The sequence below is a fragment of the Arachis ipaensis genome, chromosome B9 (genome assembly GCF_059453495.1).
Source record: "Arachis ipaensis isolate K30076 ecotype BB chromosome B9, ASM5945349v1, whole genome shotgun sequence".
Lineage (NCBI taxonomy): Eukaryota > Viridiplantae > Streptophyta > Magnoliopsida > Fabales > Fabaceae > Arachis > Arachis ipaensis.
Window position 1 is genome coordinate 34,579,015 of NC_142444.1, and position 24,932 is coordinate 34,603,946.

The 24,932-nt window shown below is 37.2% G+C and overlaps 1 protein-coding gene and 3 non-coding genes across 4 annotated transcripts; 1 reads left to right on the plus strand and 3 right to left on the minus strand.

Annotated features, from left to right (window-relative positions):
- Positions 1-1,090: 1,090 nt before the first annotated feature.
- LOC148544261 (small nucleolar RNA R71) lies at positions 1,091-1,198 on the minus strand. The gene has a single exon (XR_015901138.1). It is a non-coding gene; the product is annotated as a small nucleolar RNA R71 (small nucleolar RNA).
- Positions 1,199-8,808: 7,610 nt separating this feature from the next.
- On the minus strand, positions 8,809-8,880 carry TRNAP-AGG (transfer RNA proline (anticodon AGG)). The gene has a single exon. It is a non-coding gene; the product is annotated as a tRNA-Pro (tRNA).
- A 206-nt stretch (positions 8,881-9,086) lies between these two features.
- Positions 9,087-14,940, minus strand: LOC107618130 (importin subunit alpha-2). Its single transcript, XM_016320085.3, has 11 exons — positions 14,490-14,940; positions 14,129-14,225; positions 13,926-14,017; positions 13,354-13,485; positions 12,817-13,002; positions 12,015-12,178; positions 11,830-11,908; positions 11,042-11,170; positions 10,275-10,402; positions 9,777-10,176; positions 9,087-9,639 (listed from the first exon to the last, which is right to left on the minus strand). The coding sequence occupies exons 1-10, from the start codon at positions 14,703-14,705 to the stop codon at positions 9,804-9,806; spliced, it is 1,596 nt and encodes a 531-aa protein (XP_016175571.1). The 5' UTR covers positions 14,706-14,940; the 3' UTR covers positions 9,087-9,639; positions 9,777-9,803.
- Positions 14,941-21,292: 6,352 nt separating this feature from the next.
- LOC148544262 (small nucleolar RNA R71) lies at positions 21,293-21,400 on the plus strand. Its single transcript, XR_015900288.1, has one exon. It is a non-coding gene; the product is annotated as a small nucleolar RNA R71 (small nucleolar RNA).
- Positions 21,401-24,932: the final 3,532 nt, after the last annotated feature.

Here is a 24,932-nt window from a genome sequence, read left to right on the forward strand (position 1 = left end):
TTTTTCAAAATAAGTTTCAATCACATCTTTTCAAAATCAATTTCAAAATCTTTTCTAACTTCTTTTCTAACCTCTTATCTTTTCAAAAATTGATTTTCAAATCTTTTTCAAACTAATCCTATCTTTTTGTTTGATTCTTATCTTTTTTCAAAACTACCTAACTAATTCTCTCTCTCTCTCTAATTTTCGAAAATCACCTTCCCCTTTTTTCTAAAATTTCCTTTTTAATTAACTATTAGTTTTAAATTTAATTTAATTTGATTTAATTTTCCTTGCTTAAATTTTGAATTTTTAATTTCAATTTTTAATTTTTAATTTAAAAACAAAAATACTTTTATTTTATTTTATCTAATTTTCGAAAATTCTTCTCCCTCACCACCTTCTATTTATTTATTCATCTACTAACATCCCATTTTCACCCAAGAATTCGAACCTACTCCTCACCCTTGTGTTTGGATTCTCCTTCTTCTATTTATATCTTCATCTACTCACATAAAGGAATCTCTATACTGTGACATAGAGGATTCCATATTTTCTTTTCTGTTTTCTTCTTTTCCATATGAGCAGGAACAAGGATAAGAACATTCTTATTGAGGCTGATCCTGAACCTGAAAGGACTTTGAAGAGGAAGCTAAGGGAAGCTAAAGCACAACTCTCTGGAGAAAATCTGACAGAAATTTTTGAAAAAGAAGGAGGCATGGCCGAAAATAATAACAATGCAAGGAAGATGCTTGGTGACTTTACTGCACCTAATTCCAATTTACATGGAAGAAGCATCTCAATCCCTGCTATTGGAGCAAACAATTTTGAGCTGAAACCTCAACTATTTTCTCTGATTCAACAGAATTGCAAGTTTTATGGACTTCCATCCGAAGATCCCTTTCAGTTCTTAACTGAATTCTTGCAGATCTGTGATACTGTTAAGACCAATGGGGTTTATCCCGAGGTCTACAGGCTTATGCTTTTCCCATTTGCTGTAAGAGACAGAGCTAGAATATGGTTGGACTCTCAACTTAAAGACAGCCTGAACTCTTAGGATAAGCTGGTCACGGCTTTCTTAGCCAAGTTCTTTCCTCCTCAAAAGCTTAGCAAGCTTAGAGTGGATGTTTAAACCTTCAGACAAAAGAAAGGTGAATCCCTCTATGAAGCTTGGGAGAGATACAAGGAACTGACCAAAAAGTGTCCTTCTGACATGCTTTCAGAATGGACCGTCCTGGATATATTCTATGATGGTCTGTCTGAATTATCAAAGATGTCATTGGACCATTCTGCAGGTGGATCCGTTCACCTAAAGAAAATGCCTGCAGAAGCTCAAGAACTCATTGACATGGTTGCAAATAACCAGTTCATGTACACTTCTAAAAGGAATCCTGTGAGTAATGAGACGCCTCAGAGGAAGGAAGTTCTTGAAATTGATACTCTGAATGCCATATTGGCTCAGAATAAAATATTGACTCAGCAAGTCAATATGATCTCTCAGAGTCTGAATGGATTGAAGGAATCATCCAACAGTACTAAAGAGGCATCTTCTGAAGAAGAAGCTTATGATCCTGAGAACCCTGCAATAGCAGAGGTGACTTACATGGGTGAACCCTATGGAAACACCTATAATCCCTGATGGAGAAATTATCCAAATTTCTCATGGAAGGATCAACAAAAGCCTCAACAAGGCTTTAATAATGGTGGAAGAAACAGGCTTAGCAATAACAAGCCTTTTCCATTATCCACTCAGCAACAGACAGAGAATTCTGAGCAGAATCCATCTAGCTTAGCAAATATAGTCTCTGATCTATCTAAAGCCACTGTGAGTTTCATGAATGAAACAAGGTCCTCCATTAGAAATTTGGAGGCACAAGTGGGCCAGTTGAGTAAAAGAGTCACTGAAACCCCTCCTAGTACTCTCCCAAGCAATACAGAAGAGAATCCAAAAAGAGAGTGCAAGGCCATAACCTTACTTGGTGTGGCCGAACCCAGAGAGGAGGAGAAGGACGTGAATCCTAGTGAGGAAGACCTCCTGGGACGTCCAGTGACCAATAAGGAGTATCCCTTTGAGGAACCAAAGGAATCTGAGGCTCATCTAGAGACCATATAGATTCCATTGAACCTCCTTCTGCCCTTCATGAGCTCTGATGAGTATTCTTCCTCTGAAGAGGATAAAGACATTACTGAAGAGCAAGTTGCTAAATACCTTGGTGCAATCATGAAGCTGAATGCCAAACTATTTGGTAATGAGACTTGGGAAGATGAACCTCCCTTGCTCACCAATGAACTAAATGCATTGGATAGGCAGAAATTACCTCAAAAGAAACAGGATCCAGGCAAATTCTTAATACCCTGTACCATAGGCACCATGACCTTTGAAAAGGCTCTGTGTGACCTGGGGTCAGGAATAAACTTAATGCCACTCTCTATAATGGAGAAACTAGGGATCTTTGAGGTGCAAGCTGCAAGAATCTCATTAGAGATGGCAGACAACTCAAGAAAACAGGCTTATGGACAAGTAGAGGACGTGTTAGTAAAGGTTAAAGGCCTTTACATCCTTGCTGATTTCATAATCCTATAGACTCGGAAGGAAGAGGATGAATCTATCATCCTTGGAAGACCCTTCCTAGCCACAGCAAGAGCTGTGATTGATGTGGATAGAGGAGAGTTAGTCCTTCAACTGAATGAGGACAACCTTGTATTTAAGACTCAAGGATCTCCTTCCGTAACCATAGAGAGGAAGCATGAAAAGCTTCTCTCACTGCAGAGTCAACCAAAGCCCCCACAGTCAAACTCTAAGTTTGGTGTTGGGAGGTTCCAACCTTGCTCTGGTTATCTGTGAGGCTCCATGAGAGCTCACTATCAAGCTATTGACATTAAAGAAGCGCTTGTTGGGAGGCAACCCAATGTTATTTAATCATATTTATTTTATTTTCTTTTTGTTATTTCGTGTTTTATTAGGTTAATGATCATGTGAAGTCACAAAAACTACTGAAAAATCAAAAACATAATGAAAAACAGCATTGAAAATAGCACACCTTGAAGGAGTACAGTCTGGCATTTAAACGCCAGAAATAAGCATCTGTCTGGCGTTTAACGCCAGAAACAGGCACCAAGATGGCGTTTAACGCCAGAAACAAGCATCTTCCTGGCGTTAAACGCCAGAAACAAGCTATATTTGGGCGTTTAACGCCAGAAACAGGCAGCAGTCTGGCGTTAAACGCCAGGATTGCACAGCAAGGGTGTTTTACACGCCTAATTGGAGCAGGGATGTTAAGTCCTTGACCCCACTTGATCTGTGGACCCCACAGGATCCCCACTTTTTCTTCTCTCTTCTTCACACCTTTTCATAACTCTCTTCCCCAAATACCCTTCACCAATCACCTCAATCACTCTTTCCCATCACCTCTTCACCACTCACATCCATCCTCTCTTCCCCACAAACCCCACCTACCTTCAAAATTCAAACTATTTTCCCTCCCAAACCCAACCCTAATGGCCGAACCCTAACCCTCCCCACTCTCCTATGTAAACCCCTCATTCCTTCTTCATTTTCACACAACACAACCCTCTCTTCTTCCCCTTGGCCGACTACACCCCTCTCTCTCTCTCTCATCCATTTCTCTTCTTCTTGTCCTTCTTTCTTTCTTCTTTTGCTCAGGGACGAGCAAACATTTTAAGTTTGGTGTGGTAAAAGCATAGCTTTTTGTTTTTCCATAACCATTTATGGTACCTAAGGCCAGAGAAACCTCTAGAAAGAGGAAAGGAAAGGCAATTGCTTCCACCTCTGAGTCATGGGAGATGGAGAGATTCATCTCAAAGGTCCATCAAGACCACTTCTATGAAGTTGTGGCCAAGAAGAAAGTGATCCCTGAGGTTCCTTTCAAGCTCAAAAAGAATGAGTATCCGGAGATCCGACATGAGATTCGAAGAAGAGGTTGGGAAGTTCTCACCAACCCCATTCAACAAGTCGGGATCCTAATGGTTCAAGAGTTCTATGCAAACGCATGGATCACTAGGAACCATGATCAAAGTGTGAACCCGAATCCAAAGCATTGGCTTACCATGGTTCGGGGGAAATACTTAGATTTCAGTCCGAAAAATGTAAGGCTGGCATTCAACTTGCCAATGATGGAAGAGAACGCACGCCCCTACACAAGAAGGGTCAAATTTGATCAAAGGTTGGACCAAGTCCTCATAGACATATGTGAGGAAGGAGCTCAATGGAGAATTGACTCAAGAAGACAAGCCCATCACTAAGAAAAGGATGGAGCAAATAAGAGATCATGGACCTCAACATGAACATAAGGAAATTCCTCACCATGAAATCCCTGAGATGCCTCAAGGGATGCACTTTCCTCCACAAAACTATTGGGAGCAAATCAACACCTCCCTAGGAGAATTAAGTTCCAATATGGGACAACTAAGGGTGGAGCACCAAGAGCACTCCATCATCCTCCATGAGATTAGAGAAGATCAAAGAACCGTGAGGGAGGAGCAACAAAGGCAAGGAAGAGACATAGAGGAGCTCAAAAGCACCATTGGTTCTTCAAGAAGAGGAAGACGCCACCCTCACTAAGGTGGACTCATTCCTTAATCTCCTTGTCTATTTATTTTACTGTTTTTCGATTTTTGAGCTTTATATTTTATTTATGTTTGTGTCTTTACTATATGATCAGTAGTGTCTAAGTGTCTATGCCTTAAAGTTATGAATGTCCTATGAATCCATCACCTCTCTTAAATAAAAAAATGTTCTAAAAACAAAAGAACAAGAAGTACATGGTTTCGAATTCATCCTTGAAACTAGTTTAATTATTTTGATGTGGTGACAATACTTTTTGTTTTCTGAATGAATGCTTGAACAGTGCATATGTCTTTTGAATTTGATGTTTATGAATGTTAAATATGTTGGCTCTTGAAGAATAAGGAAAAAGGAGAAATGTTATTTGATAATCTGAAAAATCATAAAATTGATTCTTGAAGCAAGAAAAAGCAGTGAAGAACAAAGCTTGCAGAAAAAAAATTGCGAAAAAAAAAGGAAAAAGAAAAAAGAAGCAGAAAAAGCCAAAAGCTCTTTAAACCAAGAGGCAAGAGCAAAAAGCCAATAGCCCTTAAAACCAAAAGGCAAGAGTAAAAAGGATCCAAGGCTTTGAGCATCAGTGGATAGGAGGGCCTAAAGGAATAAAATCCTGGCCTAAGCGGCTAAACCAAGCTGTCCCTAACCATGTGCTTGTGGCGTGAAGGTGTCAAGTGAAAACTTGAGACTGAGCGGTTAGAGTCAAGGTCCAAAGCAAAAAAAAGAGTGTGCTTAAGAACCCTGGACACCTCTAATTGGGGATTTAGCAAAGCTGAGTCACAATCTGAAAAGGTTCACCCAGTTATGTGTCTGTGGCATTTATGTATCCGGTGGTAATACTGGAAAACAAAGTGCTTAGGGCCACGGCCAAGACTCATAAAGTAGCTGTGTTCAAGAATCAACATACTGAACTAGGAGAATCAATAACATTGTCTGAATTCTAAGTTCCTATAGATGCCAATCATTCTGAACTTCAAGGGATAAAGTGAGATGCCAAAACTATTCAAGAGGCAAAAAGCTACAAGTCCCGCTCATTTGATTGGAGCTAAGTTTCATTGATATTTTGGAATTTATAGTATATTCTCTTCTTTTTATCCTATTTGATTTTCAGTTGCTTGGGGACAAGCAACAATTTAAGTTTGGTGTTGTGATGAGCGGATAATTTATACGCTTTTTGGCATTGTTTTTACATAGTTTTTAGTATGATTTAGTTAGTTTTTAGTATATTTTTATTAGTTTTTAAATAAAAATCACATTTCTGGACTTTACTATGAGTTTGTGTATTTTTCTGTGATTTCAGGTATTTTCTGGCTGAAATTAAGGGACTTGAGCAAAAATCAGATTCAGAGGTTGAAGAAGGACTGCAGATGCTGTTGGATTCTGACCTTCCTGCACTCAAAGTGGATTTTCTGGAGCTACAGAACTCCAAATGGCACGCTCTCAATTGCGTTGGAAAGTAGACATCCAGGACTTTCCATCAATATATAATAGTCCATACTTTGCCCGAGTTTAGATGACACAAACTGGCGTTCAACGCCAGTTCCATGTTGCATTCTGGAGTTAAACGCCAGAAATAGGTTGCAAAGTGGAGTTAAACACCAGAAACAGGTTACAAACTGGCGTTAAACTCCAAGAGAAGCCTCTACACGTGTAAAGCTCAATGCTCAACCCAAGCACACACCAAGTGGGCCCCGGAAGTGGATTTCTGCATCATTTACTCATTTCTGTAAACCCTAGTAACTAGTTTAGTATAAATAGGACTTTTTATTATTGTATTCAAAGTCTTGGTGACTCCGGTTCCCCTCTGGGGCCGAGACCAATGAACTCCATTATCACTTATGTATTTTCAACGGTAGAGTTTCTACACACCATAGATTAAGGCGTGGAGCTCTACTGTTCCTCATGAATTAATACAAAGTACTATTGTTTTTCTATTCAATTCAAGCTTATTCCGATTCTAAGATATTTATTCGCACTTCAATATGAATGTGATGATCGTGACAGTCATCATCATTCCCAACCTATGAACGCGTGCCTGGCAACCACTTCCGTTCTACCTTAGATTGAATGAGTATCTCTGGGATTCCTTAATCAGAATCTTCGTGGTATAAGTTAGAATCCATGGACGGCCATTCTTGAGATCCGGAAAGTCTAAACCTTGTCTGTGGTATTCCGAGTAGGATCTGGGAAGGGATGGCTGCGACGAGCTTCAAACTCGCGAGTGCTGGGCGTAGTGACAGACGCAAAAGGATCAATGGATCCTATTCCAGTATGATCGAGAACCGACAGATGATTAGCCATGCAGTGACAGCGCATTGGACCATTTTCACTGAGAGGACAGGATGTACCCATTGACAACGGTGATGCCTAACATACAGCTTGCCATAGAAAGGAGTATGAATGATTGGATGAAGACAATAGGAAAGCAGAGGTTCAGGAGGAACGAACGCATCTCTATACCCTTATCTGAAATTCTCACCAATGAACTACATAAGTATCACTATCTTTATTTTACATTTTATTTATCTTTTAATTATTAAATCTCTATAATCAATTGAATCCGCCTGACTGATATTTACAAGGTGACCATAGCTTGCTTCAAGCCGACAATCTCCGTGGGATCGACCCTTACTCACGTAAGGTTTATTACTTGGACGACCCAGTGCACTTGCTGGTTAGTTGTGCGAAGTTGTGACAAAGAACTAAGATCATGAACGTGCGTATTGAGTTTTTAGCGCCGTTACCAAGGAATGGAACCGTCACGATTTCTGCGCACCACTCATCTAGCCAAGCAAAGTACTTGCAATGTCGTGCGTTGTTCTATAACAAAGATAACTAGTGTTAAACTCCAAAAATCACCAAATAACTCAGCACACTAAACTAGACCCTAAATATAAAACTTACTTTAAAATAAGAATAACCAAAGAAAAGCTTCCTTAGATTCGAATAAAATTTCACATTGGATAAACAAATTTCTTCTTCCTCATCCTCGATACTCTTTCTAGACTGCTTCTATCAGCACTCATTCTATTGCTCCAAATCTCGTCATACCCACCGCATCGTTTTTTCACAACTGTATGACGAACCAGAATTTGGAATATCCATGGCCACTGTTGCGGAGTCTTCTCACATCGATGCAAGATGAAAACCACCACCCTTTCAATCCTTCAACGAAGGGGATTTATGGGAGTGCCAAGCAACGACGACGTTTCACTTGCAATGAGGGGGTAATTTGTCCCTGAAACGATTCCAATTGACACGTGACACGTGGCACTTGGCATAGACAGCTCAGCCTCCACCTTACACGTCATACTGGCAACCCTTTGGCAACTGGTTACAGGGGTCGAATGGTTAGGTTATATAGATGGGTGAGGACCTGCTTGAGGTTTAGTGATGATTAATGGGCAATTCGTCCCACGGAAAAATGGTTAGGGGCCGGAAAGGGTATTTACCCAAATATATTATATAGTATAATTAATTTACCTCCCTACATATAGCACGGGTCTTATTCTAGTGTGTTAGTCTTCTTGTAAGTTATAACACTTCTCAAGTTTCTTTTTGTACAAAACTCCAAATCCTAATAATCAATTATCAACGCTCCGAAATTAAAAAAAAAAATTTTTATATTAGTGATCATTGGTGGATTAATTTTATTTACATACTGAAATCGAATGCTATTGACTTTTCAATTATGTGAATTATTTATGTCAAATTTAATTATGGGACAACATTAAACCCGCTTCAAACTTTTTTGGGATTGAAATAGGACGTTCAAAACGTTAAGAACCAAATTAGCATTCGGCCCAAACGTTGAAGACCAAAATAATACTTTGTCCTAAATATATTATACAATTTTACCAATATATTGAAATGAGAAAAAAATATTTTTAAGTGATGTATTTTTATATGTTAATTAAATTATTAAAAATTTAATTAATATACTTAAATTTTAGATATCAAAATATATTCATATTAATTTTTTTTTATTATTTTCGTACGCTATGTTTTTTTTTCCTCACTAGTGGCTACTGAAATTTTCGCCATCCCTCACTGCTACCTCTTGTTTGATTCCGATGTCTCCACTCTCCACTCTCCAGCAACGCTAGTACAATACTACTGGCTATGGTAGCAACTAGCAATGACTTTTTATCTATAAATAAAATAGTAAAAAAAAATTAATAAAAAAGTTAGAACATTATTAGAGTGAGTGACTGCTTAATTATTATATATTAATATGACAAAAAAAACCTGGGGCATTCCGAGAATTGAACTCGGGACCTCTCGCACCCTAAGCGAGAATCATACCACTAGACCAAATGCCCTTCATGTCATGAACTTCGAAAAGCAAAATAATTATCGATATATCATGACTGTATTTAAATAAAACAACCAGAAAAGGTTGTTCCTACCTTCCCACTCTATTTAATATTTGACTTTACGAATGACTGTAACAATGAGAAAAGATAAATAAAAAAGTCTAAATACAAAATATATAAAATATCTATATGTATAATTAGGCTGAATGCTATAATCAATGAACCCCACTTTGAGACCGTTAAATAGGGAGGTATTTTGTTGGAGAACCAACAAACGAGATAAGAAACTATGTATAATGTTTTGACATTTGACAGTTGATAATTAAAAAAAATGTTAGCACCAAACTATTTTTCTGCTACTCAAACCAAACTAGAAAGACACAAAAAAACAACGAAAAAACGCCCATTCGGGGAAACATCAGGGAAAACAAAGATTTCAATGTTTTCTTGTAACTATAATGAAGGACAGACATAATATTTAGCATATTACAAAGGAAAGACCACAAGACTGAACATCAATTCTATGATGATGATTACTTGGCAGAATGAACCCGTAAGTGCAATCTAAAGTGGCAAAAAAAACCATGCCACAACTCATCTGACACCATGTGATATGTAAAACCAGCCACTGCGAAAACCAAAGCTGGGTTCAGCAATCCTCTTATTTACCAAGGATGGACCTTATAGGATGCACACAATGACAGCATTAACTTTACCCCAATTGTTGTCCTGTGGTACTGGACGACTTTAAGCCAGCCAAAATTCCTGCAGTTGACAAACTTCTGAATAATGTCTTGAATATTAAAGAAAACAAGCCACAAACAAATCACCAATATCAATTCTACGGAATATTCAAGGATTTACAGAAATAGGAATGAGGGGAAGATCAACATAATTGTTACCCAAGAAAAAGCATGAATATCTTCTAATTAAAAGTTGAATCCACCGGGTGGCACAGCAGGACCATCAGAGCCACCAAAGTTAAACCCTGGTTGTGAACCATCCCCTGGAGGCATAGTCTCGTCATCTCCCTCCAACCAGTATGTTTCAAGAATCTTCACTGCCTTTTCATAAATCTCTGTGTTATCATGACTCTGAAGGTTCTCAATTTTCTCCAAACCCTCCGCATCGTCAATCATTTGGGCATATAGATTCACATCACCAATAGTGCCCATATTTTTATTAGTTTCTCCCACCTTCAAGATGTTTTCCAGTCCTTCCAGACAAACTGTCACAATTCTAGGATCAGGACAGATGAGAAGATCGCACAAGGGCTTGATACACCCTTGGCTTACCAAGTACCTGTCAAGCACAATAAATAATCATAACTTGATACTAAAAGTATCATAAGAATGCTATAACATCCAGGGGATATTGCAAACAAAAGCTACTCTCCATACTTGATTTGTTCATGAGATCCACCAGATGTAGCATTTGATATAGCCCAAGCAGCCTCTTTCTTGATGTCAAACTCAGCATTTTGAAGCAGGCTGACCAAATGACCAATTATATTAGACTCAATTACAGCCTGTAATTGAAAAACACAAGATCATTCAGAATTAGAAGAGAATATTATGAAGTTTAATGGGATGGCAAAAAAAAAAAAACGTCATAATGGGTACCCACAGGATTACCAGGGAGCTAAATGGAGATCCGCAAAACCACCACAGGGATGGGGATCCATCTTCGGGAATAAATGGGGACGCAGGGGGAAGAGGCACTCCCCTCATGGAGACCCATGAAATCCCCGGAAAATGTGAATTACTAAATGCCCCTTAACTTACATTAATTGAATGCTTTGATTTTGGAATGGCATGGATGTAAATGGAGTTTTATGTTATTTTGTTTCAAAGCATATTAATTTTTATAATGAATTTTATCAATTTTTAGTGTGTACGTTGGATTATGTTGAATTGTGTTGTTATGTTGGATTGATTTATGTTCTGATCATTATGTTTGTATTTTTTTAGATTTTCTTTAAAAAAAATTCTTCGATTAATGTCCATGAATACCAGTGGATATCTGCCATCCCCCCAGAGACCCGTATGGATGGGGATGGGGGCTGGGGCAGGGTCTCCACCCCCATGGATCCCCACTGTCATCCCTAAATTTTAATTATCAAAACACACAAGTACAACAAAAATAAAGAGAGGGGAGCATGCTATACCTGAATCTGCTGTTTATTACCAGCTGTGATGTTCGATATGGTCCAACAAGCTTCCTTCTTGATGCTTTTTTTAAAATTATTAGACAACAGATTAAGAAGGCAAGGAAGAGCTTGATGGTTGATGATAACCTATGGAGAAAAGAATCGCACTTAAAAAAACCCGAATAAGTATTGACAAGAACATTTAATTACTGTAACACCAAGTTTAATTAGGCAATTATCGTCAGAAACATGTTTAGATTGAACATGGCAATGTAGTAAGTTGAAAGAAAAATTACGAAACCCATTATCTTTCAATGTACTGAATTATACTTTATATAATCGCCAAATCTATCTGAAGAAAAATTTGGAATTCAACTCCAGCAATAACATTACAGTTTGATGCCTGTGGCACATCTGTAGATGAATCAGAAAGAGAGCAAAGCAAGCAGTGACTAGACAAACCAATAAATATTTGATGATCTACGAAGCACATAATTGATAATCAACTGATAAGTCGAATACTTGACCAAAACATTCAAATTCAAATTTGAAAGGGAAAAAAAAAGGATAAAAGGTCAATTTTAAAGTGCTCAAGCTCAACAACAACAACAATAACAGAGGGGAAGAGGTGAAATGTTATACGACAGAAATAGTAATGTGGAAAAACATTGGAAGGGAAAAGAAGGGCATCACAATCAATTGAGAAAGGCATGCTGTGTCTATGTCCCTCAATACAGAAAGGCACAGTGAGAATGTGAGGTACTGATCACAACAAAGGAACTGTGATATATTCTGGAACTTAATACCTGAGTTTGCATATCATCTCCAGTGACAATATTTCCAACTGTACGAAGAGCAGGAATTAGAACTGAAGGGGATGGGTGCCTGGACAAGAGTTTTTAAAACCCAAAAAGAGAGAAAATAAAAGTCAGGATTTGACAAAAAAATGAGATTGGGTCATTAGGACACCAGCCATATGTTTAATACTCACATTAAAAGCTCAACTAGCCGGGGACAGACACCAGCTTCAATTACAGCTTGAATTTTGTCATTTGTACCATCAGAAAGATATGAAAGTGCCCAACAAGCATCTGTCAAGACTTCTTCATCATTTGAATGGATAAGACTAGCAAGGGCAGGAAGAGCAGGTTTCACCTGTTTAAAAGGAAAGTAACTTCAATTAAGTAGAAGAGAGAAATGTTGAAAAACAGAAAATGGATAAACCAATGATGTAGCAAATGGAAACCTCGCAAATAAATTATTTCTGTAGCTGTTACTTAGCCACTAAGACATTTAGTACAAGTGCAATGAAATTAAATATTTGATGATCCGTAACAACTATTAACAAAGAAGAATGCTGGCACATACTAGGCACATTATGATAGAATTGCAATGAATTGATTTTTTAGAGAAAGGAGAAAAAGCTAAGGGACATTGCTCATCAGATCACAAAACCAACTCTAACAAGTAATTAAGTATGCTAAAAAATACAAGAACATTCTAATCAATAGGGTACAAACATGTACATATAGAACTCATTGTGATAAAGGACTGTACTACAACATTTAAAAAGGAAAGTAAAGATATGTTCCGAACTTTGATTTCGATGGGGAAGGGAGAGAAGAGAAGGGTTTAAAGTATAACACAGACTTAGCTTTACACTTCAAGACCTCCCTTTCCCTCCATTCTCTCCAAAACAAAAACTTGCAAACACATCTAACGACCAGACAATCAATTTTCCAAGACTGAATTATTCAGACAGATTAAGGCACTAAATAAACTCTTTTTTCCACCTGATCAAAAGGAGGCTGTGGCTTCCCCCTGCAGAAGTTTGAAAGTGTCCAGGTAGCATTCGTAAGCATGGAAAGTTTGGCATGTTCATTCAATTGTGCCAACAGAGGAAGCAGTGCACCATGACTAAGTACAAGATCACGGCATCTAGGAGAATCCCCAGCAACATTTCCTAAGGCCCACACTGCCTGGAAACCAAAAACAAGTGGTTAAATCAGAACTTTTAACAAAAGATGCCACGGACAGTTTACATACAAGGTATTGCAGTATTGTCTACTACATATTAATACTAAATAGTAATGTTCAGCACATTCATTAAGATCCCTCCCCCTTTCTTTGTAGGCATGAGCACATACATAACAACATTGTACCCACAACAAGTATCTTATCAAAATCCAGAGTGCAAGAGAAACAACTGCATTTCATAATCATGATCCATATTTTTAATTTCACAAACATAACAAAAACAATAATTATACGCATGCAACAAGTATATGTTCCCCAAAAAGTAAAGGATGCAACAGCACAAAAAAAGATACCTGTTCACGGACATCATCACTGGGAGAAGCAAGGAGCCTTACAAAAATAGGGACAGCTCCATGATCAATGACCACTTTGGTGTTTTCAGATGTTCCAGAAGCTATATTTGTCAAAGCCCAGGCTGCCTCAAACTAACAACATGCAATGAACATAGTCAATAGAATACATTAGAAGTTAGAAAACATGTCTAGCCAATTGTTTCTACATGTCCATGCTAGATCTTATATGGCACACTAATGATACATTTCACAATTCACATATACGACTGAGGGAAATTTTACTTAAGAAAAGGAATGACATGCAAATTTTGAGTTTATTCATATTTTTAAATAATTTTTAATATTGAATGAAGAAAACAAGACATGAGTGATGGATACATATATGATATTATCAAAATTAAAAGATGAATTATCTTATATAAATTTTCAATTTTTTAATTACATATGCCATCTCTGAATCTTGTAATTTTCAAACTTTAAAGTATCCCATCTGTTCTGCGTCCGTATACCCTACCTATACTTTCAAGTTATTAGACTAATCAAACAAAACAAGTTACATGTAGACAACAAACCTGCAACTGCGGAAAGTCATCCCTCGAAAGAAATTCAACAAACCTAGAAACCACACCAGCCTGTATAACCTCCTCAATCGGCGGACAACGCTCTGGAACACAAAAAACATCCAATTAAGTGAACTTATCTCCAAAAAGGGCCCAATAAAACCGCCAGAGATAAATGAGGTAGTAGCATAAACTATAAAGACCAAATATCTAACCGATCGAAAGCAACTTCCGGAACTGAGTTGTTGCTTCCAGCTGCAGGCTATTATCATCAGAATAAACACCTGCAACCATCGTAGGTAGGTGTTCCAACTGCACCACCATAAATGTTCAGTGTAAACAAAGTAACACAACTGCTATCAACATTCTTATTAAAACTACTAAAGTCTCTACAGAAAATATAAATATAACAAAATCAGAAGATCAAAACAATTAGATAATCATGAGTGAACAGTTCAACCAAGGTCGCATCCAAGTAAACTAACGATCCTGATTTTCCAGGGATAAAAACGGGAGAAAATTATTATAATGAGATAAAAAAAAGAGAGTATAGATTGTGGAAAATTGAGAATTGACCTTCTTCTCTAGCACAGTGGATTGTGCGGAAGCGGGAATCTGCTGTGCTTGGAGACCCTCGCGCCGCTTCTTCTGCAAGCTCTCTTCCCTTCGGTTCTTCCTGATCTCCACCATGGTGTCTTCTCGACGCCGGCGACCCTCCTCGGCGTCCACAGCCACCTTATAGCGGCTCCGGCGGACATCGGTCCTTGAATTTCCGGTTGGGCGATACGACATCGTTTGGGAACAAGCAAGAGAAGACTGAACTGAAGCGTACGGCTTCTTGGAGAATAAATAAATAAATAAATAGAATCGAAGAGATTTTGGGTTTATGAATTAAGCAATGGAACTTGGAATTCTTGAAAAATAGGGTTTTCGCTGTTAAACAAATGGCAGGAAGCGGGAGCAGGTGTTTAGAAACAGGTACGACTTAAGTTAGGGTGCAGTTTGTAATTTGCAAGATTATAAGACCATCTCTAATATGAAAAATTTAAAATATTTTTTTTATTAGCAGGAATTAACTTTTCAATTTCTGTTATGATTTTATTCAATTAATTAATTAAAATTAATATAATTATTATTTTTTTATAATAATATTATTTAAATTTATAAATTAAAAAATAATTCACTATTAAAAAATATTAATATTCAAAAAATAATTTATATATAACAATAATACATAATAATGGGTTAATTTTACGATAGTTAATATTATAACGATTATTTTTTAATATAGTAAGCATTTTAAATTTTATAAATAAAAATAAACAATTCAACAAAAATTATTTTGTAATGTGTAAAAATTAAATTTATTATTTTATATAAAGAAATTTAATTAATTATAATTTAATATTGATTAAATATAATTATTTATATTAATAAATTATTAGTCACACGTGTTTAACTTTGGTTGGCTTTTTTTTAAACAAGTTTAGTTCTTCTGAGCAAGGTTTCATTTGCTTCAAAAAATGTGAAGAAATTCAACTTCATTTTCTTTCAATGCTCGGTCTCCACTTTTTGTCAGAGAAATAGTGAATGTGACCTTCATTTTATCACCATTGGACATGCTCTAGGAACCCAACCGGTGATCCAACCCTTTTTATTTTTATTGTTAAAATTTTAATGGTGTTTTTTAATAATGTAGAGAGCTAATGTGTGTGTTTTTTCTATATAGATGCTCATATTTTAGAATTTATTTTTCATATGAAATACTCATAGGTATTTTTGCTCAATATTGGAAATGGAGTGTTTTGCGGGTGTGTGGATGTAGGGACACGCAGGGGGCATGGTGACAGGGTGCGTCAGCAGGTGGCAGTTCTCCGACAACACGCGGGAGACGTGGTGATGTGGCGGGATCAGACAGGTGGCAGTACCCTGGCAACACGCAGGGGGCGTGTTGCCTCGGAATCCTTGAAGCGTTGCAGGGTTTTCGCGCGTTTCCGAGGAACCTGCAGCAACATGGGAGCATGTTACAAGCAGTCTGCAGACTCAACAAGTTTAAAAGAGGCTATAGATTCAACCTCCTTCTCTGAGCCATCGAGAACCTTCATTTTATTTTATTATTTTAAATTAGTTAACTGTTAAAAAATTTTTCTAAAATTTTTGTCGGTTTCTGGTATGCAAAATCGTGATCGTTCATTCCTTGGTAACGGCGTCAAAAACTTTATACACACGTTCATAATCTTAATTCTTTGTCACAATTTCGCACAACTAACCAGCAAGTGCACTGGGTCGTCCAAGTAATAAACCTTATGTGAGTAAGGGTCGATCCCACGGAGATTGTCGGCTTGAAGCAAGCTATGGTCACCTTGTAAATCTCAGTCAGAGGGATTCAAATGGTTATGGAGATTTGATAATTAAAATATAATTAAAATATAAAATAGGATAGAAATACTTATGTAATTCGTTGGTGAGAACTTCAGATAAGCGTATGGAGATACTTTTGTTCCTTCTGAAACTCTGCTTTCCTACTGTCTTCATCAAATCCTTCATACTCCTTTCAATGGCAAGCTTTATGTAGGGCATCACCGTTGTCAATGGCTACTTCCCGTCCTCTCAGTGAAAATGGTCCAAAATGCGCTGTCACCGCACGGCTAATCATCTGTCGGTTCTCGATCATACTGGAATAGGATTCAGTAATCCTTTTGCGTCTGTCACTACGCCCAGCACTCGCGAGTTTGAAGCTCGTCACAGCCATACCATCCCAGATCCTACTCGGAATACCACAGACAAGGTTTAGACTTTCCGGATCTCAAGAATGGCCGCCAATAATTCTAGCCTATACCACGAAGACTCTGATCGTAGATCAGGAGGGTAAGAGATATGCATTCAAGCTTGTTTGTATGTAGAACGGAAGTGTTTGTCAGGCACACGTTCATAAATGAGAATGATGATGAGCATCACATAATCATTACATTCATCATGTTCTTGGGTGCGAATGGATATCTTAGAGAAGAAATAGGCTTGAATTGAATAGAAAAACAATAGTACTTTGCATTAATTCATGAGGAACAGCAGAGCTCCACACCTTAATCTATGGTGTGTAGAAACTCTACCGTTGAAAATACATAAGTGATAATGGTCCAGGCATGGCCGAATGGCCAGCCTCCTAAACGTGATCAAATGATCAAAAGATAATCCAAAGATGATCCGAAGATGTAAATACAATAGTAAAAAGTCCTATTTATACTAAACTAGTTACTAGAGTTTACAGAAATGAGTAAATGATGCAAAAATCCACTTCCGGGGCCCACTTGGTGTCTGCTTGGGCTGAGCATTGAAGCTTTCACGTGTAGAGGTCTTCCTTGGAGTTGAACGCCAGTTTGTAACCTGTTTCTGGCGTTTAACTCTACTTTGCAACCTGTTTCTGGCGTTTAACTCCAGAATAGGGCAGAGAGCTGGCGTTGAACACCGGTTTGCGTCATCTAAACTCGGACAAAGTATGGACTATTATATATTGCTGGAAAGCCCTGTATGTCTACTTTCTAACGCAATTGAGAGTGTGCCATTTGGACTTCTGTAGCTCCAGAAAATCCACTTTGAGTGCAGGGAGGTCAGAATCCAATAGCATCTGCAGTCCTTCTTCAACCTCCGAATCTGATTTTTGCTCAAGTCCCTCAATTTCAGCCAGAAAATACCTGAAATCACAGATAAACATACAAACTCATAGTAAAGTCCAGAAATGTGAATTTTATTTAAAAACTAATAAAAATATACTAAAAACTAACTAAATCATACTAAAAACTATGTAAAAATAATGCCAAAAAGCGTATAAATTATCCGTTCATCACAACACCAAACTTAAATTGTTGCTTGTCCCCAAGCAACTGAAAATCAAATAGGATAAAAAGAAGAGAATATACTATAAATTCTAAAATATCAATGAAACTTAGTTCCAATCAGATGAGCGGGACTAGTAGCTTTTGCCTCTTAAATAGTTTTGGCATCTCACTTTAATCATTGAAGTTCAGAATGAATAGCATCTATAGAAACTTAGAATTTAGATAGTGTTATTGATTCTCCTAGTTCAGTATGTTGATTCTTGAACACAGCTACTTTATGAGTCTTGGCCGTGGCCCTAAGCACTTTGTTTTCCAATATTACCACCGGATACATAAATGCCACAGACACATAACTGGGTGAACCTTTTCAGATTGTGACTCAGCTTTGCTAAAGTCCCCAATTAGAGGTGTCCAGGGTTCTTAAGCACACTCTTCTTTTTTTGCTTTGGATTTTGACTTTAACTGCTCAGTCTCAAGTTTTCACTTGACACCTTCACTTCACAAGCACATGGTTAGGGACAGCTTGGTTTAGCTGCTTAGGCCAGGATTTTATTCCTTTAGGCCCTCCTATCCACTGATGCTCAAAGCCTTGGATCCTTTTTATTACCCTTGCCTTTTGGTTTTAAGGGTTATTGGCTTTTTGCTCTTGCCTTTTGGGTTAAAGAGCTCTTGGCTTTTTCTGCTTGCTTTTTCTTTTTCTTTCTTTTTTTTTGCCATTTTTCTTGTCTCTATTTTTTTTCGCAAGCTTTTGTATTCACTGCTTTTTCTTGCTTCAAGAATTATTTTTATGATTTTTCAGATTATCAAATAACATTTCTCCTTTTTCATCATTCTTTCAAGAGCCAACATATTTAACATTCATAAACAACAATATCAAAAGACATATGCAATGTTCAAGCATTCATTCAAAAAACAAAAAAGTATTGTCACCACATTAAAATAATTAAACTAGTTTCAAGGATGAATTCGAAACCATGTACTTCTTGTTCTTTTGTTTTTAGAACAGTTTTCAATTAAGAGAGGTGATGGATTCATAGGACATTCATAGCTTTAAGACATGGACACTTAAACACTAATGATCATATAGTAAAGACACAAACATAAATGAACATAAAGCATAGTAAACGAAAAATAGAAAAATAAGAACAAGGAGATTAAGGAACGGGCCCACCTTAGTGAGGGTGGCGTCTTCCTCTTCTTGAAGAACCAATGGTTTTCTTGAGCTCCTCTATGTCTCTTTCTTGTCTTTGTTGCTCCTCCCTTAGTTGCTCCAATAGTTATGGGGAGGAGAATGTATCCCTTGAGGCATCTCAGGGATTTCTTGATGAGGGAATTCCTCATGCTCTTGTTGAGGTCCATGAGTGGGCTCTCTTGATGTGCAGTCAAATGTTCTACTACAGATCCAGTGAGGACAAGGACTTAGCATCCCTGCTCCAATTAGGCGTGTAAAACGCCCTTAGAGTGCATGTCTGGCGTTAAACGCCAGCTTGCTGCTTGTTTCTGGCGTTTAACGCCACTTCCTTGCTCTGTTCTGGCATTAAATGCCAGTCTGGTGCTTGTTTCTGGCGTTTAACGCCAGCTTGATACTTCTTTCTGGCGTTAAATGCTAGTTTGCTGCTTCTTACTGGCGTTTAAACGCCAGTAAGTTCTTCCTCCAGGGTGAGCTGTTTTTAATGCTGTTTTTCATTCTGTTTTTGATTTTTCAGTAGTTTTTGTGACTTCACATGATCATCAACCTAAAAAAATAAAATAGAAATGGAAAATAATTAAATATAGTTAAATAACATTGGGTTGCCTCCCAACAAGCGCTTCTCTAATGTCAATAGCTTGACAGTGAGCTCTCATGGAGCTTCACAGATATTCAGAGCATTGTTGGGACCTCCCAACACCAAAATTAGAGTTTGAATGTGGGGGTTCAACACTAAACTTAGAGTTTGGTTGTGGCCTCCCAACACCAAACTTAAAGTTTGAATGTGGGGGCTTTGGTTGACTCTGCAGTGAGAGAAGCTTTTCATGCTTACTCTCCATGGTTACAGAAGGAGATCCTTGAGTTTTAAACACAAGGTTGTCCTCATTTAGTTGCAGGACCAACTCTCCTCTGTCCACATCAATCACAACTTTTGCTGTGGCTAGGAAGGGTCTTCCAAGGATGATGGATTCATCCTCATCCTTCCCAGTGTCTAGGATTATAAAATCAGCAAGGATGTAAAGGCCTTCAACCTTTACTAACACGTCCTCTACTAGTCTATAAGCCTGTTTCATGGATTTGTCTACCATTTCTAATGAGAATTTGGCAGCTTGTACCTCAAAGATTCCCAGTTTCTCCATTATAGAGAGTGACATTAAGTTTATTCCTGACCCCAGGTCACACAGAGCCTTCTCAAAGGTCATGGTGCCTATGTTACAGGGTATTAAGAATTTACCAGGATCCTGTTTCTTTTGAGGTAGAGTTTGTTGAACCAAGGCATTTAGTTCCTTGATGAGCAATGGAGGTTCATCCTTCCAAGTCTCATTGCCAAATAATTTGGCATTCAGCTTCATGATTGCTCCTAAATATTGAGCAACTTGCTCTTCAGCAATGTCTTCATCTTCTTCAGAAGATGAATAGTCATCAGAGCTCATGAATGGTAAAAGGAGGTTCAATAGAATCTCTATGGTCTCTAGATGAGCCTCAGATTCCTTTGGTTCCTCAAAGGGAAACTCCTTATTGGTCACTGAACGTCCCAGGAGGTCTTCCTCACTAGGATTCACGTCCTCCTCCTCCTCTCTGGGTTCGGCCACACCAAGGAAGGTAATGGCCTTGCACTCTCTTTTTGGATTCTCTTCTGTATTGCTTGAGAGAGTACTAGGAGGAGTTTCAGTGACTCTTTTACTCAGCTGGCCCACTTGTGCCTCCAAATTTCTAATGGAGGACCTTGTTTTATTCATAAAACTTAAAGTGGCCTTAGATAGATCAGAGACTATATTTGCTAAGCTAGATGAATTTTGCTCAGAATTCTCTGTCTGTTGCTGAGAGGATGATGGAAAAGGCTTGCTATTGCTAAACCTGTTTCTTCCACCATTATTAAAGCCTTGTTGAGGCTTTTATTGATCCTTCCATGAGAAATTTGGGTGATTTCTCCATGAGGGATTATAGGTGTTTTCATAGGGTTCACCCATGTAATTCACCTCTGCTATTGCAGGGTTCTCAGGATCATAAGCTTCTTCTTCAGAAGATGCCTCTTTAGTACTGTTGGATGCAGCTTGCAATCCATTCAGACTCTGAGAAATTATATTGACTTGCTGAGTCAATATTTTGTTCTGAGCCAATATGGCATTCAGAGCATCAATTTCAAGAACTCCCTTCCTCTGAGGCGTCCCATTACTCACAGGATTCCTTTCAGAAGTGTACATGAACTGGTTATTTGCAACCATGTCAATGAGTTCCTGAGCTTCTGCAGGCATTTTCTTTAGGTGAATGGATCCACCTGCAGAATGGTCCAACAACATCTTAGATAATTCAGACAGACCATCATAGAATATATCCAGGATGGTCCATTCTGAAAGCATGTCAGAAGGACACTTTTTGGTCAGTTACTTGTATCTCTCCCAAGCTTCATAGAGGGATTCACCTTCTTTCTGTTTGAAGGTTTGAACATCCACTCTAAGCTTGCTAAGCTTTTGAGGAGGAAAGAACTTGGCTAAGAAAGCCGTGACCAGCTTATCCCAAGAGTTCAGGCTATCTTTAGGTTGAGAGTCCAACCATATTCTAGCTCTGTCTCTTACAGCAAACGGGAAAAGCATAAGCCTGTAGACCTCGGAGTCAACCCCATTGGTCTTAATAGTATCACAGATCTGCAAGAATTCAGTTAAGAACTGAAAATGATCTTCTGATGGAAGTCCTTGAAACTTGTAGTTCTGTTGCATCAGAGAAACTAATTGAGGCTTTAGCTCAAAATTGTTTGCTCCAATGGCAGGGATTGAGATGCTTCTTCCATGTAAATTGGAATTTGGTGCAGTAAAGTCACCAAGTATCTTCCTTGCATTGTTATTATTTTCGGCCATGTCTCCTTCTTTTTCGACAATTTCTGTCAGATTTTCTCCAGAGAGTTGTGCTTTAGCTTTCCTTAGCTTCCTCTTCAGAGTCCTTTCAGGTTCAGGATCAGCTTCAATAAGAATATTCTTATCCTTGTTCCTGCTCATATGAAAAAGAAGAAAACAGAAAAGAAGAGGAATCCTCTATGTCACAGTATAGAGATTCCTTTATGTGAGTAGAAGAAGAAAAAAAATTCGAACACAGAAGGAAGGAGAGGGTTCAAATTTTTAAGAAGAAGAGAAGTGTTAGTAGATAAATAAATAATTAGAAGGAGATGAGAGAGGGAAGAATTCGAAAATAATTGAAAAGAAAAGAAAAATATTTTTGTTTTTAATTTAAAATTAAAATTAAAATTCAAAAATCTAAAAAAAGAAAAATTAAATTAAATTAAAAGTTAAAACAATTAGTTAATTAAAAAGGAATTTTGAAAAAGAGGAAGGTGATTTTCGAAAATTAGAGAGAGAATTAGTTAGGTAGTTTTGAAAAAAAGATATGATTGAAATAGTAAACTTTTAAAATCAAACAAAAAGTCAAGTAGTTAATTGAAAAAGATTTGAAAATCAATTTTTAAAAAGATAAGAAGTTAGAAAAGATTTTGAAATTGATTTTGAAAAAGATGTGATTGAAACTTATTTTGAAAAAGATTTGAAAAAGAAATTTAAAAAGATTTGATTTTGAAACAAAAAGATATGATTTTAAAATTTAAAGATTGAACCTTTCTTAATAGGCAAGTAACAAACTTTAAAATTTTTGAATCAATCACATTAGTTGTTAGTATTGATTTCGAAAATATGAAATGTAAAATAAGAAAAAGATTTTGAACATCAAAATTTAAAATTTTCAAAAATATGAAAGAAAAAATGAAAAAGATTTGATTTTTGAAAAAGATAGTATTTTTAAATTGAAAATTTGATTTGACTCATAAGAAACAACTAAATTTTAAACTTTTTTTGAAAAAGTCAACTCAAATTTTCGAATTTTATGAGAAGAAAAAGGAAAGATATTTTTTTGATTTTTGAATTTTTTATGAGGAGAGAGAAAAACATCAAAAGACTCAATATATGAAAATTTTGGATCAAAACAAATGATGCATGCAAGAACACTTATGAATGTCAAGATGAACACCAAGAACACTTTGAATGTCAAGATGAATACCAAGAACTTATTTTTGAAAATTTTTAAGAAAAGAAAAACATGCAAGACACCAAACTTAAAAATTTTTCATGTATAGACACTAACAAATTGAAAATACATATGAAAAACAAGAAAAAACACAAAACAAAAAAATATGAAGATCAAACAAGGAGGTTCATCAAGAACAACTTGAAGATCATGAAAAACAAGAAATAAACTCAATGCATGTGTTCGTCGAAGATTTAAAGAAAAATTAAAAATATGCGATTGCCACCAAACTTAAAAATTGACACTAGATTCAAACAAGAAGCACAATATTTTTGGTTTTTTTTTATTTTATTAAATTTTTTTTGAATTTTTTGAAAATTAATTGGAAAAAAGAAAAATAAAGATTTCAAAATTTTTAATGAGAATTCCAGGAATCATGCAATGTTAGTCTAAAGCTACGGTCCAGGAATTAGACATGGCTCACTAGCCAGCCAAGCTTTCAGTGAAAGCTCCGGTCCAAAATACTAGACATGGCCAATGGCCAGCCAAGCTTCAGTAGATACAAATCAGGCATACAACAGCTGATTAGATGAGAGTCCAAGGACTCTTGCCATGATAAGTGGAAGCCTCAGTCCAAAAATTTAGACATGGCTTGACAGCCAGCCAAGTTTCAACAAATCATGAAGAAACTCTAGAATTCATCCTTAAAAATTCTGATGCCATAGAATAATTTATTTTTAAATTTTTTTTCGAAAATAAGAATAATAAAAACAAAAAGATTAAAATTAAAATAAAATTACCTAAAATGAGCAAAAAGATGAACCGTCAGTTGTCCAAACTCGAACAATCCTCGGCAACGGCGCCAAAAACTTGGTATGCAAAATCGTGATCGTTCATTCCTTGGTAACGGCGTCAAAAACTTTATACGCACGTTCATAATCTTAATTCTTTGTCACAACTTTGCACAACTAACCAGCAAGTGCACTGGGTCGTCCAAATAATAAACCTTACGTGAGTAAGGGTCGATCCCACGGAGATTGTCGGCTTGAAGCAAGCTATGGTCACCTTGTAAATCTCAGTCAGGCAGATTCAAATGGTTATGGAGATTTGATAATTAAAATATAATTAAAATATAAAATAGGATAGAAATACTTATGTAATTCATTAGTGAGAATTTCAGATAAGCGTATGGAGATGCTTTTGTTCCTTTTGAACTTCTGCTTTCCTACTGTCTTCATCCAATCCTTCATACTCCTTTCCATGGCAAGCTTTATGTAGGGCATCACCGTTGTCAATGGCTACTTCCCGTCCTCTCAGTGAAAATGGTCCAAAATGCGCTGTCACCGCACGGCTAATCATCTGTCGGTTCTCGATCATACTGGAATAGGATTCAATAATCCTTTTGCGCTTGTCACTACGCCCAGCACTCGCGAGTTTGAAGCTCGTCACAGCCATCCCTTCCCAGATCCTACTCGGAATACCACAGACAAGGTTTAGACTTTCCGGATCTCAAGAATGGCCGCCAATAATTCTAGCCTATACCACAAAGACTCTGATCGTAGATCAGGAGGGTAAGAGATATGCATTCAAGCTTGTTTGCATGTAGAACGGAAGTGTTTGTCAGGCACGCGTTCATAAGTGAGAATGATGATGAGCATCACATAATCATCACATTCATCATGTTCTTGGGTGCGAATGGATATATTTGAGAAGAAATAGGCTTGAATTGAATAGAAAAACAATAGTACTTTGCATTAATTCATGAGGAACAGCAGAGCTCCACACCTTAATCTATGGTGTGTAGAAACTCTACCGTTGAAAATACATAAGTGATTATTGTCCAGGCATGGCCGAATGGTCAGCCTCCTAAACGTGATCAAAGGATCAAAAGATAATCCAAAGATGATCCGAAGATGTAAATACAATAGTAAAAAGTCATATTTATACTAAACTAGTTACTAGGGTTTACAGAAATGAGTAAATGAT